Genomic DNA, 18,469 nt, shown 5'->3' with positions numbered 1-18,469 from the left:
TCACATGAAACTAAGCATCGGTGTGTGTTTTGGTTGGAATGGGCCCTTCATATCTACAAAGGGAGGGGGTCCTCTTAATGGGATCCGACATGTCTCTTCAATAGCCCAGTCATTGTAGCCGAGAACAGAAAAACCAAACACTGACACTGAGTCGTAATGTTTTCATGGTACCTGAGGGTTACCGTAGGTTTCTCCATGTATGGAAATGGGAAGTGAGGGCAGAGTGGTGTTCAGCAACCTCACCACTAGATGCCACTAAAACACAACTTTTTTAAGTGGCTTGAATGTTTTGTTAAGCATCAAATTGATTAAAAATACAACATTTTAACACCTCAGTTGGCAAAGTTGGCCAGTGTACGTTTCTGCAAACGTCAATATGTTGAATCTAGAAGTTTCTGAACCAAAAGTTTGTTTATCCACATCGCTACCGTAAAATAATAAATAAAGAAAATATGTTCCTTTGAAAACTAATTCACAATATAGGTGTGTATTATGGGAACCTCATTTTTGGGAGATCAGGCTGTTTTTTTGGTCATCACATCAAATGGTAATATTCCATAATTGTATGATGTCATTACATGTACAAACTCACATCAGCATTTCTGGAATTAAGTGTTCTAGTGCAGAAATGTCCCTAATTCTGTCTTTAAAGGGGATTGTTCAACATGTTTAGGAAGGGAGATGATCAGATGCTAGCATAGGTTAGCTAGCATAAAGCCTGGGCGCAGGGGAAACAGCTAGCCAGGCTTTGTTAAATACCAAATAATATGTTAGAACTATTTTGCTAAGAGATAGTTCCAAAGTGCAACTAACTAAAAAATAAATAAATAAATAAAAAAACTGTGCCATATTTATGCTAAGCTAAAGTTAGCACATATGCATTGAACATCCATCCGGTCATTGGAAATAAAGCAAATTGAGATATTGGCTGTGGAAATTTAGATATTTAAATTATTTTTTAAGGATATATATAAATAAATATATATATATATATACTCATAATTAATTTGTATTAATGGCATTTAATAACTTCAGTATAAAGTAAAGAAACAAAGTAATAATTACATAAGATATACAATATATACATAAAGATAATCCTTGATTTCATTGACTATTTCCTTCTGCAGAAAAGTCATGCATGAGAAGGTTTTCCCTCTGCCACAGTTTAAAAATACAAAACTCCAGGTCCACTTACTAGAATTGTGTGTGAAGCTTTGAACCACATCTGACGGTCAGAATTTCTTATTTATCTCGTGTATGAAGCTGACAAATCTTATGCGTATTTTGAACAGAAGTTCTTGCGAACTCAACGAGCTGAATTTTGCAATGTGTTAATCTTAGTGTTTGTTTAGTGTAAAAACAAATTGAAGAATGATTTATTAGTGTATGAATGTAACAGACAACTTTATCCTTATTCCAAAACATTTATTTCTAAAGAGTCTGTGAAAACTTTTACATTTTGAAATTCAGTTTTTCTGTCCGATGTTTTAAACTGCGTACATGTTGATGTGAACGTTGTGTCGGTTTAGTCTCTTGGTATCACAAAAACAACCAAAAAAGCAGCAACAAAAAAGTGTCTTAACTGTCCTCTCTGTGCTGGAACAGAGAGACACTTTCAGTCAGTCGGACTTGGACAGAGACATATCCCCAACCACCGTCCTCGCCACTTCAGGAAGGTGTTTAGGAAGTCTCGAACATCTTCTTCCTGTCAGCCTTGTCCTCGATGTTCTTACGCCAGTCGCCGGCCTCTGCCGACTGTAGAGACAGTGACTCGTTAACACAAAACATCAGCATTACCAGGATCTAACTCTTCCATTAAGAGCATTAATAACCTTTTTATCCAAAGAACCCCTTTGGGAGAAATAGTTAATAATTGTTCAAAGCATGGCTGTGTTTTACATAAAACCCTTGGAATATAAAAGGGCTGTCTATTGAACCCCTGGGTGAGTTCTTGTTAGCACCCTTAGAAGGTGGAAGTTGGAACTGTTATAAAAAGGTTCTACTAAGAACCAAAAAAGCTTACCCCTATCAGGATGAGCTGAAGAACCATATTGTTTCTTGTTAGCACCATTATATCGAAGTGGGTAGAGGGAATTCAGTGAAATTCAAGTTTCTTCTGACACCTCTGTGATCAAGTGGATTCCTTCCTCACCTCCTCTTTGACCTCCTTCTTGACCTGCTTCAGGTTGGCCCTCAGGTCCATGGTCACTTTGTGTTTGCCTCCCAGCAGGGCCTGCAGCATGGCGTCAGCGGACATTCGAACCTTCTTCAGGGCCGGTTTCTTCACTCCGGCGAGCTCCACCACCTTCATCTTTAGATCGTCAATCTGGAGGCAGAAAAACATCGAGCATTGTGGAACCGACTGGTCGGAGGAACATGTGGTACAGTTTACAGATAACGAGGGACTTTTGTTTTCTGCATCAAGCATCGGCTAAAGCTAAAACATTTAAGTATTTAATGACTATTTCTGACTTTTTCTCTGGAGCAGCTGATTATGTGGTGTCTTCTTCACAACTAGACTGAACACTACAGGAGGAGTCTTCATGGATTAGAGTGTCTTGAGACGTCAATAAAAAGTTGCAACAAGACACTAAAGTGTTTGAGGTGCAACTGCGACAACATTAGAATACAAGTCAATAATGTTGGACACAATCTGACACACACTTTTGGAAAAACTACCAGGACCATACGTGCATGATTTTAATTTAACATAAAAAAAGGATGAATATCTAATGAATCCACCCTGCAAATTCCACTGATTAAGGAGCAGCAATACATAATTTACCATCACCCTTGTTTATATGTTTGGTAATGTTTATATATGTTCATTAAAACCCATTCAAATACCAACGCTTGGTCAGTGCCCCTCTGTGGCTGATACCAATGCACCAGGGCACCCTTAAAGGAAAACACCACCGCATTTCCATACTGAACTATGTTCTGCTCTGATCTTAGACGAGGTGATACATACCTCCCTCTCCTCTGTGCGTGCACTCAATGGCTCTTGCGCGAACTCCGCGCAGCGCTAATTTGCTAGCATGTAGCTTGTCCCAGTATATTCCTTAGGATCCAAAGGGGGGTGAAGTTAGAAGCGACCAAGCACTTCCACGTTGTCCCTATTTAAATACGGTTACGTGAGTAGTTACACGACCCAAGTTTGGTTACACAAAATGAAACATGCCAATTTTTCTAAGCGGATAACAAGGATAACTATATAGTATGGCGGAATAACAACTGGAAGCACTTCCACGTCGGCGCAGTAATATCATCACTCAAAACATGACGGGACTATATACCTTCTGCTTGTTTTCACAACCCTGTACGATGCACGTTATAACCATGATGTTTGATTGTTCACAAACTATCTTACTACAACCTGATGCTTCCTCAACTGTGCACAAACTACTACAGGTAGTGCAGGCGACGGCGTGCAGGTCACGTAGGTTCTATTGACGGAAGTAAGAGGGGGAGCGGAGTGATGATATTACTGCGCCGACGTCGAAGTGCTTCCAGTTGTTATTCCGCCATACTATATAGTTATCCTTGTTATCCGCTTAGAAAAATTGGCATGTTTCATTTTGTGTAACCAAACTTGGGTCGTGTAACTACTCACGTAACCGTATTTAAATAGGGACAACGTGGAAGTGCTTGGTCGCTTCTAACTTCACCCCCCTTTGGATCCTAAGGACAAGCTACATGCTAGCAAATTAGCGCTGCGCGGAGTGCGCGCAAGAGCCATTGAGTGCACGCACAGAGGAGAGGGAGGTATGTATCACCTCGTCCAAGATCAGAGCAGAACATAGTTCAGTATGGAAATGCGGTGGTGTTTTCCTTTAAGTATCTGTTTGAGATGCACCAGGCTTTTAGCTCAAATGTAACCCATCCATGTGGTTGTTATACACTCAAAGACACTGATGTAGTATGAGGAATGAAAGTCTGATAATACATATGGGAGTGGAAGGTTGATGGGTCTATGGATCACAGCACTGTTGTCCTTGCTGGACAGCTTGAACTTTACTCAGACGAGGACCTAACACTTGTTTCTATTTTTTAGCTCTTACTTTATCGGCAATGATATGTTGTGGTTTCTTTCTTTTGACAAATGTACTTATTGTAAGTCGCTTTGGACAAAAGCATCCGCTAAACGCCCTAAATGTTAATGTAAATGTTTAACAAATACACAACTTTAACCGTTGTTTATGTGAAACCAAATACATTTTGAAATATGTTACCCTAATTCATTTACGTAACTTACATACTTAATGAGCACCAGTTGTGTAATGAACTTATTTAGTTTGTTTTGTTGTGACAACAATAGGAATGGTACATTTCGTGGACCTTTATTTTGAAAAGACACTATAAATGTAATGAGCAGAAACTGTATGGATGACATACAGCGTCCATCCATCCATCCATTTTCTACCGCTTATCAAGGGGGTTGCTGGAGCCGATCCCAGCTATCATTGGGCGAAGGCAGGGTACACCCTGGACAGGACGCCAGTCTATCACAGGGACGACATGTAGAAACAAACCATTCACGCTCACATTCACACCTACGGGCAATTTAGAGTCACCAATTAATCTATCCCCGTCTTGCATGTCTTTGGACTGTGGGAGGAAGCCGGAGAACCCGGAGAGAACCCACGCTTACACAGGGAGAACATGCAAACTCCACACAGAAGGAACCCGGGGCCGACCCGGGAATCTAACCCAGGACCCTCTTGCTGTGAGGAGAGAGTGCTACCCACTACACCACCGTGCAAGCCCCACATACAGCGTCACATTTTGAATATTAGGAGCACTGAGCAAGCAGCAGTGTTGGGAGTAAGAAGTTGTAAATTTATCATTTTATACTTGTACCTTCAGCACTATTTCAAATTTGAACTCTTCTTACTTCATATTGCAAATACTAAACTATTTTGCTCGGGATTAATTAAGTTCTGTCGTGTCTTACTTTCACAGATCACCCTCTCTGTTTCAAAAGCTCCAGGCTTAATAATACCTAGAATCATTTGTTTTTATGAAGTTTGTTATACTGTATTAGTACTACTGAGTACACTTGCAATTGTGCATATGTGAAAATCAATAAAAACAAATATTTGAATAGCAATAATTACAACTCAAGGCTAAATGTAGCTAACGAATAAAATGGACAAACAAATGCAGAGATGCAGCTCCACGGGATCCTGCCAGACCTGATGAGACTAATATAGCGGACCAGGTGTGACTGGAGTCTGACTCGGGATACTAGGAAACAAGTGTCCCAGTGGATACAGATTTGAAGCTGCACAGGAAAGTTAATTTACCCTTCAACTCTTCTTCTAGTTTCATATAGTTGTGGCGAGAATTATGATCCTTTCATGGCTGAATATTTCAGCCATTTATATACATTTATATACTTTTAAATTCTGTATTTACGTACTAATTCAAGGTACTTGCACTTTACCTGATAATTCTTTTCATGGTACTTTTTACCTCTTCTCCACTACATCACAGAGGTATATATATTGTACTATTTACTCCACTATTTTTGTCTGGCAGCTTTTTTAATCTTGTCCAATAAAAATCATGTACGTAAAAATAATGAGAAGTAAAACATTTTACTGCACCATCAATACTTTTACTGAAACTACATACATACTTTTACTTCAGCAAGGTTTTGAATGCAGGAATTTGACTAATAGTGGAGTATTTTCAGTACTTTTACTACTATGAAGAGGGCTGTCAGGTGATTTGTTTGTACTTATTTTCAACTACTTATACATGGACAGATTCAGAATGAAACATTTTCTTTAAGTACACTGCTCAAGTACAAGAAAACCTTTAGAGTCGAGAAGATTCACCCTGTTTGCAGAAAGATGTTGTTTTGACTGGATGCTGTTCTGAGAACATCACCATGTCAGCTCGTTACGGGGCTCACCTCTGCGTCGGTCTTGATGACCTTGGCCTCGGCGTCGTACCTCGCCTCGTCGATCTTGTCGAGGCTCTGGTGGAGCTTCTTGCAGAGTTCCTGTTCACAAATCAAACAAACACAGCTTAACATCACTGTTTCCACTACAATGATTTTGACATTTTTTAGTTGCAATTTAGACACAACACACATTTATGTCTCATAAATGATGACACTTTGTTAGTGGTGGAGGAAGTTCTCGGGCTGAGTCTAATGTACAAAAGTACTCATTGAGCAGCATGTATCCTTTTCAACAAGTCCTCCAACTCATACGACCACAGTTGTCGTTGGTCCATGCACTCGAATACGACCTCTGGGAGCGTATTGCGGAGATTCTTCCGCAACGATAGTAGTGGTTAAGGTTAGGGTTAGGTCGACGTGTGGAGGCGGTCTCTGCCGATGATGCACGCGCGGGGGGGGGGGGGGGTTAGGTTTAGGTCGACGTGTGGGGGGGGTCTCTGCCGATGATTGACGGGGGGCGCGCGGGGGGGGGTAGCGCGGGGGGGGGGGGGGTAGCGCGGGGGGCGCGCGGGGGGGTGGGGGTAGGGGGGGGGGGTGGGGAGGGGGGGGGGGGAAGATGTCGTGGAATCGGGGTAGGTTTAGGTCGACGTGTGGGGGGGGGCGATCGTCTGAGACACCGGAGTGTCGATATTTACTTGACCGCTAGAGGGCGCGCTATTTTGAAACGTAACATATGGTCGTAATTCGGTGCTTGACACACGACCTATGTGGTCGTTTTCTCGAGGAGGACAGTCTGATCCTTTTACTATGTTGTATTGTGATGAAATATGGCATTTTTCCATTGTTATAACTTAGAGAAATGTAATGGTGTAATTCATCAAGGTGGAGCCAGTTATAGTACTGCATCATGTGTCTTTGTATGTCAAAAGTAAGTAACTTAAAATATTTCCATCTGAGATGTTGAAGTTTAATGTTGTAAGTTAAATGAGTAAATGTACTTAATCACTCATGACTCCCATTTTTAATGATGTTGATTTTGATACTTTACTTTGCTGTTAATACTTTTGTGGTTTTACAGAAGCATCATTTTGAATACTACAGCTATTTCTACTTTTACTTAAGTAAAAAAAATAATTTCTCACTGTTGTCACTATTTTTACAAACCAAACAATCAATCGATTAATGGAGAAAATATACAATAATCCATAATGAAGAGTTAATAGATAAAAATGAGCTTCAGCTCAACCAATTACAACAACAATATCAACAGGAATGTACTAGTATTTTTACTTGTAACAAAGTATTACTGTATATGATTGGTACTTTTACCATTTGGTATTAGTTCTTTTCTTGTAACAGTATTTTACTTTGTGCTCTTGGTACTTTTACTGCAGGAGTAGGTATTTTACTGTGTATTAGTACTTTTACTGCAACAGAGCATTTTACAGTGTGGTATTAGTACTTTTACAGCAACACAGTATTTTGACTGTGAGGTGTAAATACTTTTACTGTAACAGAGTTTTTATAACTGTACGGTATTAGTACTTTTATTTTTTCTACGGTATTAGTACTTTTACAGCAACACAATATTTTTACTGTGAGGTGTATTTTTACAGTGTTATATTAGTACATTTACTGTAAAACAATATTTTGACTATGTGGTAATAGTACTTTTACTGTAACAGTATTTATTGTGTGCTGTTAGTTTTTGTTTACTGTAACAGAGTGCTTGTTTCTGTGTGTTATTAGTTTAGCTTCTACTCGCCGGCTAGCAGTGTCACAGTCTCACCATGAGGGCGGCGTGGTCTCCGCTGAGGTCGGGGGCGGAGCAGTTCTCCGCCATGAAGGCTTCCTTGGCTGCCACATTTTCCTTCTTCTCCTGCTCGATCCAGTTGGCGGCAATCTGCAGCATCAAACTCTGCAGCGAGGGTCAAAGATGGAGATGAAAAATGAAAAGCTGCTAACTGACACGTCAACAACAAGATGTCAGGGAGAAGAAGGTGTTATACGCACCTTCAGGTGATGCCTGCGGCTGGACGTCATTTTCTTTCCCCTGTGACACAGAGATGAAACATTCAGTCTTTCTATTTTGAAACATACATTTACTATGGATACCACTCTCATGCTAATAGCAGCAACCTTACTGGATCTGGATCCATCTGGATTCTGGTGTGAAGCTGCTAACAATGTTAGCTTCATAATTCAAGGTCGACTTTACAGCTAAGTGTTAAAGTCATCTTAGTAACTAACTAGCATTGGTACCGATGGTAGCGAGGCTCTATTTTATGTTCTAAATGGGACCATAAAATACTAAATGAACATTATGCTGTATTGAAGATTTGAAACATGAGATTGAGACCATAAACTTATGTTTACAATGTTTACTGAGATAATAAATCAAGTGAGAAGTAGGACCATTTTCTCCTTCTTTTACATCCAGAGGAGTCGCCACCCGATGGCTGGCAGAGAGAATGCAGGTTTAAGGTACTTCAGCTTTGGCTTCACTTTTCAAGTAGCTGTAGTACAGCTGTAGCTGTTCTTGAGTATAGAATGTCTACTTTGACACCTCTGCATGTCCCGGTAAAAAGAGTTCTAAACAAAAAATAAAATGAGCAAAAATAAACCATCAATAAATAAAACAAAATAGGTTTTTTTTCACAGTTTCCAAAAATCATCTAAAGTCATAAATCATCGAGCAAGAAAACAAGTATTTGAAAGGTTGAAACAGATTTTAAAATGTTTTATTATGACATTAAAATGCTTCTTTAAATATCCTTGAATATAGCAGAGCCACGCATACCAGCAGCACGTACAGCTGCTGCCATCTGAAGCTGACTGTTGACCTTCAGCCCTCACATGTGTTCAGATCCTTTCAGAGACATGTCCACGTCTCTGAGACGGCTCAGCAACTACACTGACTGCTCATGGTGTTCACCAGAGGACGAGTCCCTGAAGGAGGTCACCATTACCTTTGAGAAGAATCAACGATGTTGTCCAGGACTTTTTCTGATACCAGTATATGTGTGTATTAATATATGAGAATGTTGTTACTAAAGCCCAGTGTACAGTTAAATGCTTTCTATTCATGAAATAATAACTATTGTTTTAATGTGTTTCCTTACAAGAAAAGGAAACAACAACTGCTTATCAACTCAACAAAACCAACCTAATGTGAATAAAATCTGTTTCAGAATATTGTGTCTAAGTTTCCAACATCCACGACCAAATTACATGATTGGTTGGGTTGGGGTTTTTTTTGACAAACTAATAGATTATAACTGATCTGAAATGACTGTAATGTTCGGTGGGCCACCAGCTCTAAAGAGACACATTTATTCACATGTGCAAAGTCAATGTGCTTCAAAAAGAAGACTTAAGAAGGATGACCAGGAGGAGGAGGAGGAGGAGGAGGAGGAGGAGGAAGAGGAAATGTAGTAGTAGAAGATGAACTAGTAGAATAAGATGAAGATGTAGAAGGAAAATAAGAAGGATGACCAGGAAGATGAGGAGGTGGAGTAAGTAGTAAAAGAAGAGATGGTAGTAGTGTGAGAAGACGTGGCAGATGTAGGCAGAAGTATAAGTATAAGTATAAGAATCCTCAGACTCATACTCACTCAGACATGCTGGCGGTTTGTGGTCTTCAGCCTGTGTAGAGACAGAAACAGTAAATCATGAGCAGACAGGAGACATAAAGCTGAGCTTAACTCGTCTCGTTGCCTCCCCGTTAATCGATCACCGACCCTTTGACCTCCAGCAGGAAACACGATACGCTCCACTATCATGGAAAACCGGCTGCCAGCGGCCACAAAGCAGCTAATTTTGGATGTACGGGGTCATATGCCGTGGCGCTTCAGTCTCCCCTCTCAGGACATTTATGCCGGGAATGTAACTTCTGCACGAAATGCCACCAGCAGAGGAACCAAATGTGGCGCCTAAGCTCGGCGTGAGAGCCGTTAACAGCAACGCCACTAATCCCAACATCCTGCAGGCATGCAAACTGCCAAGGCGTGTCCCGGAGCACCTTACAGCTATGTTCATACTAACAACAAAAACATCCAAAACCTTCTCACATCCCAAACAATCTCATACATTTCAATTATAACAACAAGCTGGGGAAGGCCTTCCTTTACGCCAACAAATTAGACCATTTGGTAAATACAGTCTTCAAATAGTCCAATTCATGATTTCCAAATGAATCAAACAAACAAACACATATAGTAATAATTTATAGATGCATATATACGTAGATTTAATTTAAGCTTTTTCCTCAAAGAAACATGTATGCATATAGTCATATTCATATAATGTTAAATTGAATTAGTGTCTTATATATTACACATTTTTGCAAGTATCTGGATTTTTATACAGACTCAGTTAATTCATTTGTTACAATTAGTTTAGACAAATGTTATGAAGCTATTGCAATATTGTGATTTGTTTGACTATGATAATTTATAATAGCATGCAAAACATATTTCATATCAATTCAATATGTCATGCAATTAATACCAAATTTAAGAAAAATCTGGAAATTGTTTGTAAAATACTAATACATTTCAGAAGTATCTGAAAATGACCTCACACAAAACAGAGCGCTTCAAAGACAGATTCACATCCAAGCTGGAACACAACTTTGACTCAAGCATTAAACCTCTGAGATTTCAGCCACACCGTGCAGAGCTGATTCCACACGTCAGCATCAAAAACAAAACTGCAGCAACAAACGTCTGAAAACGTCCCAAAATGAATCTATTCAGATCCTCCAATGAGACCGCAGAGGTCAGAGGTCACACCTGCAGCGGCACCTTTAAAAACCCGATAAAAGCACCTTAAAGTCCTAGCTCTGCGCCTGAATGGATCCCTACAGAAGTGACACAAAGCCGGGCTACAGAGACTCTCACCTACTGAACGTGACGACGAGGAGGGAGACGGAGGAGAGGGAGGAGACACTGTCAGGTTCTGAAAAGTAAAAATTAAACAGGGTATATAGGGTGTGAAGTGCTGGCTCAGCAGGAAACACAGCCCTCTTTATGGTAGCAGAGCCACATCAGACCAATGGGCCGGCAGGCTCCAGAAATACCACCACAACTCTCCCAAGGAACCTCATAAATTTCTGCTGCAGGAAGTCGCCTCCCTGGACGGGACGCCAAACGGACACTATCAGGTGTCGTCGCACGGAGAGCAGCCAGCGATTGTTACACAACATGAGCTTCAGAGATAAATCAAACATTTAACCAACACATAGCACCATGACACGTCCCAGCTCATGTCACACATCCTATAAAATGTTTGTTTCAATATGGAAATGAGGCACTGTGTTATTATATGGATGTGCTAATGTGCATGGATTTCCAGAAAATACATTTGGATGAAGCCAGGTTCAAAATTCTCTTTTCATTTTGTTGACACATTAGAGTGAAATATTTTTGCAGAGGGAATATTGGATATCTCTTAATGAAATTGTCAATGAGTCTATGAAAGATCTATATTTTAAAAGAAAAACCTTCAGACACTAGATACTTGTTTTCAGTAATGTTTAAATGTGCAAATAACTTAGAAATCTACAGACGCAAACAGAAAAGGTAGTAAAATAAATATTTTCTTTCCCCTGGTCTGAAAGAAGTCATGATATTGAAGATAAATAGACCAAAATCTCTAAACTGCTTAAGTCTCAGATAAACTTCAGATGAATGGATTATGTCCCCACTATTAGTGGGGTCCCCACTACCTGTATTGATAACATAATTAAAAATGAAATACTGATATCATGTTAATGATGTGCATATGATCATATTGTGTAAATCCTATTTAATATACAGTTATGACTCTTTCTTCCCACCTACACTACTATTTTGAGCTAATTAATTTGCTAAAAGATTCAAAACGCAGATGAAAAAGGTTAATTTGACTGAAAAAAAATATTGTTATTATTATTTTTTTCTATTGCATTAATATCACCATGATGAATTATTTAGGTCATGTGTATGTATTAATTTAGACGCTTGGAAAAAGTATAGGAGAAAGCATGATTTTACTGATTTAATTCATATTGATTTAGTTTAGTTATCAGCATATTAAGGGAAATACGTTATAGATAAGTGAAAAAGACATTAACCCCACAAAACAACAAAAGCCCTTAAAAAAGTAACATCTGATTAAAAGGTCCTTTTAAAATTAATACTTTAAATTAAAGGTTACTTTGAAGCAACAGGACTGACTGAATAAGATGAAACATTAATGTACATTTTTTAAATGAAGTATCAAAATTTAGTGTCACGATGAAATGAATGAAGCTTCAAGCTGGAAATAAATGCTTCCTTTTAATTTTTGATTCAATTACAGATAAATTCCTTACTAACTGTACTAATTATCACCATGTAGGGAAAGTCATCATTTAACCCTCAGCATGAATCAGTTTTAAATGTGATCATCATTAAGTATGAAAGATGCCTTTAATGACAGTCATTAGGTTTCATCTCATTCATTGTTTAGTTTGATTCATAAAGGATATGAGTTTAAAATGACTTTACACCCCCCCCCCCCCCCCAATATATATATATCCTATATTTTTTCTTTTTTTTCCTTGATGAGATTATTAAAGTTTAAATATCGTACTCAGTGAAGAACCACATAATGAATAGTTGTGTTGCTTGTGTGTTTCTGTGATATGAGTTGTGGATGTTTTTGATGTAACGTTTAGTTTGACATAAAGAGACCAAACTTCGTGCAGTGATTCCATTTCAAGTAAAAAGAGGAAAATAAAGTTACTCACCATTTGTAGATCTTCATGCTGCTGCAGCTTTGTTTGTGATGGAGAAGTGTGATATTTGGCAAGAAGCATGTCTTGATGAGGAAAGATGGAGGCTCTCTGCTGACATCTGGTGGTTCTTCGTGAACACAACACTGAATATTTCAACTTGTTGGTGGCGTATGTCATTATTTTGAGACATTAAGTCAATATTATGAGAAGGTTTCTCTTTGTTTCCCTCACAGTGGCGGAAATGGGCTTCCATAGAAAAGCTTCTCCTGATATTTCTCTGTTAGATTTGAGACTGAGGAAATGTCGGGTTCACATGGACACGAACATCTATCTGGTTTAGTAGAAGTAAAATAAGCTCAAGTAAACTTTTTGTTAAAGTGAGTATATTTAAAACCGCTAAACTGTCCTAGTGTCTGGAAAAACTGCAACTGTGTGACATCATTGCCTTATTCCAAAAAAATAATTTAATGGCACAAGCTTTCCCATTCCATGAAAAAGGTGAGATGTAACAAAGAGGAAGAGAAAGTCTTCAGGAAGTCTCGAACATCTTCTTCCTGTCGGCTTTGTCCTCGACGTTCTTACGCCAGTCGCCAACCCCCTCGGCGGCCTGAAGGATGCACACATTCAGCACATGTCCAACATGGAGGTGATATTCATAAAGCCCACGATTCATAAAGCCGGCACCTCACCTCCTCTTTGACCTCCTTCTTGACCTGCTTCAGGTTGGCCCTCAGGTCCATGGTCACCTTGTGTTTGCCTCCCAGCAGAGCCTGCAGCATGGTGTCAGCGGACATTCGAACTTTCTTCAGGGCCGGTTTCTTTACTCCGGCCAGGTCCACCACCTTCAGCTTCAACTCCTCGATCTGCAGGCGACAGAGGAGACGCTCTCACAGCCAACATGGTACGCAAACGCTTCCTGAGTGTTTCCATGCCTGGCTCCTTCAGGCTTCTACTCCACTACATTTCTATTAAAGCTCTGGCAGTAGAAGATTAGGAGAAGAAGAACAAGGAGGAGGAGAAAAACACATCTCTACCTCTTTGTTTGTCTTCACCACTTTGGCCTCGGCGTCATATCTTTCCTCGTCAAGCTTGTCGAGGGACTGGTGCAGCTTTTTGCAGATTTCCTGTTGAGTAAAAGAGATCCGATTCAATGTTCTGTTCCTCCTCTTTAGCACTCTAAAGGGTTTGAGGGTTGTTACCATCAGAGACGCCTGGTCACCGCTCAGGTCCGGAGCGGAGCATTTCTCTGCCAGGTAAGCTTCTTTGGCAGCTGCGATTTCTCCAGCCTCCTGCTCCAACCAGGAAGCAGCGATCTGCAGGATCAGACTCTGCAGGACAAGCATGGGTGGGTTAATAAACAGGCATAACGGGGACACACTTACAGGGACTCAAAGTGACAGAGCTCCTTCACATGCAAACTGTTGACCAGGAAGTCAACACGGCCACACAGAGACAAGAAGACCTACAGAGAGACAAAGAAGAACTACAAAGAGACAAAGAAGAACTACAAAGAGATACAAAACAACAACAGATCGATAAAGAAGAACTACAAAGAGACAAAGAAGAACTACAAATGGGGAAAAAGAACCACAAAGCAACACAAAATTATGAAAAAGAGACACAAAACAACAATAAAAAGAGGCAAAACCACTATAAGACCTGTGTCTTGCTCCTCTGTCTACGTGTTGGCCTTTTGCAAGTCTTTGTCCAGGTGCCTACTGTCTCATAATGTCCACGAGGACAAGGAGCTTTTAGGTACAATACAGTTGTTATCTTTATAGTCATTGAGTAAAAGGCTTCTTACTGTTCTTAAAGCTACAGTAATTGCAAACATCACGAAGCTGTTTCAAACCAGCAGACACAGAGCAACATCACAGCAAAGTCCTGATTGATAATCAATCAGTTCTGTTCAATCTCACCTTGAGGTGATGCCTGCGGCTGGATGTCATCTTCTTTCCCCTTTGATTCAAGAAAAAGCAAAGATATTCATAACACCCAGGGAATCTCACAGGGATTATTTTTAAAATGTCATGCACTCAAACTAAATTCAGATTATAAAGGTTTCTGTTGTGGTTATATTATTTTTGCGTTGGTAATTAGTATTGGTGTTCCATTTTTCAGAATAAAATCATACTCACTCAGACATCTTGGCTTCTTTTTAAGTTTGAGACTCTGTTGACAATCAGGAAAACTAAGTTAATTTCAACAATACATGTTTCTATGAATTACTTTGGCAAGTAGACTTGTTTTCTAAACAGATGGACGAGAACTAGAAGAGGAGAGAACACGAATAATTCAATACTAGTCATTACAATATGCTCCAAATAGTCAGTCAAAATTTCTGAGAAACCAGGATTTGTTGCGAGGCTGATGAACTGATCTAACATCTGCTTACAGTTGGAATCTGTATGTCTGCTAGTCAATACAATATTTAAAAACTCAAAATATGTATTACTTTAATCAACTTAACTAATTTTAAGATTTTAAAAATCTTCAAACAAAGACAATCTTAAAATGTATTAAATAACACAATCATGCTTGGGTTTTAATGTTTATTTTAATGCTTTATCTGGTAGTTTTATTATTTTATTTACCCTGTAAAGCATTTAAAATAATGATAAATAATACATGTTAATAATATTGTTTCTGTACAGCAAAACAGTACAAAACAAGTTAAAATCGTCTTATTTGATGACTGACTCAAATTAATCTCCAAACCACTTTAAATAAAAATGTTTGTAGTGTTTGTCAAGCTGAGGTCCGAGGACCTCTCGGGGCCCTTCTGCAGGTTCCTGGGGACTCAGGTCAGAGCTAAACCTAGCTCAGGGTCAAAGGTCAATGGTGACATTTATGATGATTAATTTATGAGCAGTAACGGGAGACCTGGGGTCAGTCGTCCACTCATATAATAAGCAAAATAAAATAAATTCCAGAATTTAAAACCAAACTCCATTCATATTTTCACTAAATTTATTGCAGCATCTAATATGTTACACCAGAATTGTTAAGTATTTTCAAGACGTGTCTTATTTTTATTTTTTGCAGTTTTTCTATTTTTGCCTATTATTATTATTATTATTATTATTATTATTATTATTATTATTATTATTATTACTATTATTATTATTATTATTATTATTATTGATTTCATATCATATATATTACTAAGTCTGTTGTATTGTCAGCAATCAACTCCCTCATTAAGTGTTGAATGCAGAGATGATTTGAAGTTTTCTCCTCTGACTGTAAACTGAAATGTGCTTCCGTTTGAAAGATGCTGACTTGCAGTAATCTGTTATTTAGGTGATTTTTCACTCAAAGTTTATTTGACATACGAGACCACCTGGAAGGAGCCAAAGACTTCTGTACAAGAGATACTAAGTACTTGGTGGAAATATTAGTAAGAAATTGACATTTCCAATAAGAAATTCATTTAAGAAATGAAGGGAAATCCAACATTTCTGGGAAACTTTTTATTAGAAACTCTGCAGTTATATGGACACGCCATGGTTACGTTTTTGTGAACTAAAGAGGATTTCTGCGAATGATGAAATACTTTATAAGAAATAATAGAAAATATTGAAAACGTACACTTAGATGATAAAGAATTTAGCTGATATGAATTATTTGAACTGTACAAAATGCTTTTGTAGATACCCTGTAATCAATTCAATGTGTAAATATGTGATTATTAATTGAACACAAACACAAAATAAGACAACGTCCTCCAAAGACTATAAGGTGAATCATTCTGGTAAAAATCAATTATATTGAAATAAAGTAAATTCTAAAATATATTTTAGCTGAGATCATCACCTTCACTTTAGCCACCAAAAACCCACAAAGTCAAAGAGTTTCTCACCAGCAAAGTGACGACGAGGAGGTTGGCAGGGAGACAGTCATAGACTAACAAGTGGATCTCGGAGGTATATATGTGCCTGGACGGGGATTTGGAGGTTCCTCTTTTATGGCCATGAGGAACTCTGAGACCAAACGGTCCGATGAGCTCCTGAAATACCTCCAACCTCGTAAATCCCCCATCACTGATGGCTCTCTCCACAATGTGGGACAGGAAGAGGACTGGAAAAGAGCAAAGGAAGAATAATCACACCTTCTGTCTCCGTCAGTGTTTTCAATCTGCACACAGATGATGCTGAACACAAGAAGACAAAGGGTTTGGATAAAGTACATGATAAAATAACTACTACAGTACATTGGCAGCCTGAACTCACTTCTTAAAATGTATTTATATACAAAAGGCATTCTTTGCACTTTTCTGTTTTTATTTATTTTATATTGTTTTCATTTGACTCGTATCAATTTTTCTCCTTTTACTCAGTGTTGTGTAACTGAGACAGTTAATATATTGAAGCACTTTGTTGTGAAAAGTGGTATATTAATTATTATCATGATTTATTTATTATCATTTATCGTATTATCATTATTATTATTATTATTATTATTATTTTTATTTTCATCAATGTTAAATAATTCCTACAACCCTATTCAGAAAATGCTGGTGATATATAACCAGACAGATAATAGTCATCGAAGTTCTGATTTGACCGATTGTTTGTTATTCTGTTGTATGATGGCTAATCTAACACCTGGCAGGGACAACAGCTGAAAATAAGCCTTTTGGCTAAAAAGAAAGATTATTACATCTGGCAGTATATTGAAGGTGATGCAGAATCATGTGGAACAGGAGAAAACTTAGATTAGAAATAAAACGGGCCGATTCCTGTTCGAGCAGCCCCTTGAAGACCTTGGTGTCGCAATGGCATGTTCAACCAATGTTTCCTTGTACCTCGATGACAGAAGGGGTCATTAGCCAATGACACAGGATCTGATCTGAACCCGAGTTGTTGTTGGACTTCTGTGCTATTCATGCAAACAACATGTTCGAGTATAGGGAGGTTGATTTGGTACCAGAACACCCTCGGCCAAAGATCGATGATCGACTGTGCCGTATGTCTCGGACACTCGGTTAAAGAGAGGAGAGGAGCTGTCACCTGATCACCACCTGATGGTGAGTTGGATCAGATGGGTAAGGAGGCTGCCAGACAGACCTGGAAAACACAAACGTGTCGTGAGGGTGAACTGGAACGTCTGGTCCCGTCCACAAGGTCTTCAACTCTCACCTCCAGAAGAGCTTTTCCTGCACCCCTGGGGAGGCATGAAATCTACTGGACAATGTTCAAATCTTCCATTGTGGAAGGGTCTCCTAGGAGTTGTGGTCAGAAGGACATCAGGGCCTGTCGTGGTGGACATCAGTGGTGAAGGAGGCCATCAAGCTGAAGAAGGAGGCCTTTGGGCTTGGCTGGCCCAGGGGTCTCCCGAAGTGGGGACCATTCAGCCTGAAGGGCTGCAGCTGAAAAAAAAGCATGGTGTGGGAGGAGTTCGGGAAAGGACTTCTGGTTGGCATCAAGGAAGTTCTGGCAAACTGTTAGACAACTCAGAGAGGCAAAGCAGGGATTGCCTCAAGCTGTGTATATCATCCTTCAGTTCATGACAAACATTTACACAAACAAATCCGTAACTAAAACAAATGAAGTGGAGTAAAAAGTCCATTATTTTTCTCAACAAGATGGAGTAGCAGAGAAGAAGTATAACCTGGGAATACTCCAAAAGTGAGTTTCCAACACTGGTTATTTATCACATGAATGTGTGTGACATGGGTACATGTGATGACTCTACATTTAACCACATTAACAAAATATGATTTGATCATAAAAGACACAGAATGAATTTGTATTATTGGGAGGCACCTTTTGTTGCTCTTGCAGTGCAGATCCAAA

General features: G+C 39.1%; 2 protein-coding genes across 5 annotated transcripts in view; both read right to left on the bottom strand.

Annotated features, from left to right (window-relative positions):
* Positions 1-1,419: 1,419 nt before the first annotated feature.
* Positions 1,420-11,440, bottom strand: LOC311019173 (troponin I, fast skeletal muscle-like). Its single transcript, XM_084018430.1, has 7 exons — positions 10,813-11,440; positions 9,526-9,556; positions 7,925-7,964; positions 7,701-7,829; positions 5,921-6,010; positions 2,153-2,326; positions 1,420-1,755 (listed from the first exon to the last, which is right to left on the bottom strand). Exons 2-7 carry the CDS (start codon positions 9,531-9,533, stop codon positions 1,681-1,683), a joined length of 516 nt encoding a protein of 171 aa, XP_083874556.1. The 5' UTR covers positions 9,534-9,556; positions 10,813-11,440; the 3' UTR covers positions 1,420-1,680.
* LOC311019165 (troponin I, fast skeletal muscle-like) overlaps positions 9,522-18,469 on the bottom strand; it is a 109,180-nt gene continuing 100,232 nt past the window's right edge. Inside the window, exons 2-8 of one of the 4 annotated variants that reach the window (XM_084018418.1) lie at positions 14,591-14,630; positions 13,871-13,999; positions 13,706-13,795; positions 13,361-13,534; positions 12,684-13,278; positions 10,740-10,870; positions 9,522-9,556 (exon numbers count right to left, since the gene is read on the bottom strand). In XM_084018418.1, coding sequence (XP_083874544.1) covers positions 13,201-13,278; positions 13,361-13,534; positions 13,706-13,795; positions 13,871-13,999; positions 14,591-14,630 — 511 coding nt within the window. In that variant the 3' untranslated portion in view covers positions 9,522-9,556; positions 10,740-10,870; positions 12,684-13,200. Of the gene's footprint in view, positions 9,557-10,739; positions 10,871-12,683; positions 13,279-13,360; positions 13,535-13,705; positions 14,000-14,590; positions 14,631-18,469 lie in introns of all 4 variants that reach the window. The other 3 variants (XM_084018415.1, XM_084018416.1, XM_084018417.1) reach the window with 3 other exon arrangements.

Source organism: Eutrigla gurnardus (genome assembly GCF_963514095.1).
Source record: "Eutrigla gurnardus genome assembly, chromosome: 9".
NCBI classification, from domain to species: domain Eukaryota; kingdom Metazoa; phylum Chordata; class Actinopteri; order Perciformes; family Triglidae; genus Eutrigla; species Eutrigla gurnardus.
This window is presented reverse-complemented; position numbering and strand designations above follow the sequence as displayed.

Excerpts from the sequence above, each read along its gene's own strand:
- LOC311019173 (XM_084018430.1), bottom strand. Across the intron at positions 7,830-7,924 it reads GCCGCAGGCATCACCTGAAG|AGTTTGATGCTGCAGATTGC; the intron begins GTGCGTATAACA and ends CCCTCGCTGCAG. Across the intron at positions 2,327-5,920 it reads TCATCAAGACCGACGCAGAG|ATTGACGATCTAAAGATGAA; the intron begins GTGAGCCCCGTA and ends TTCTGCCTCCAG.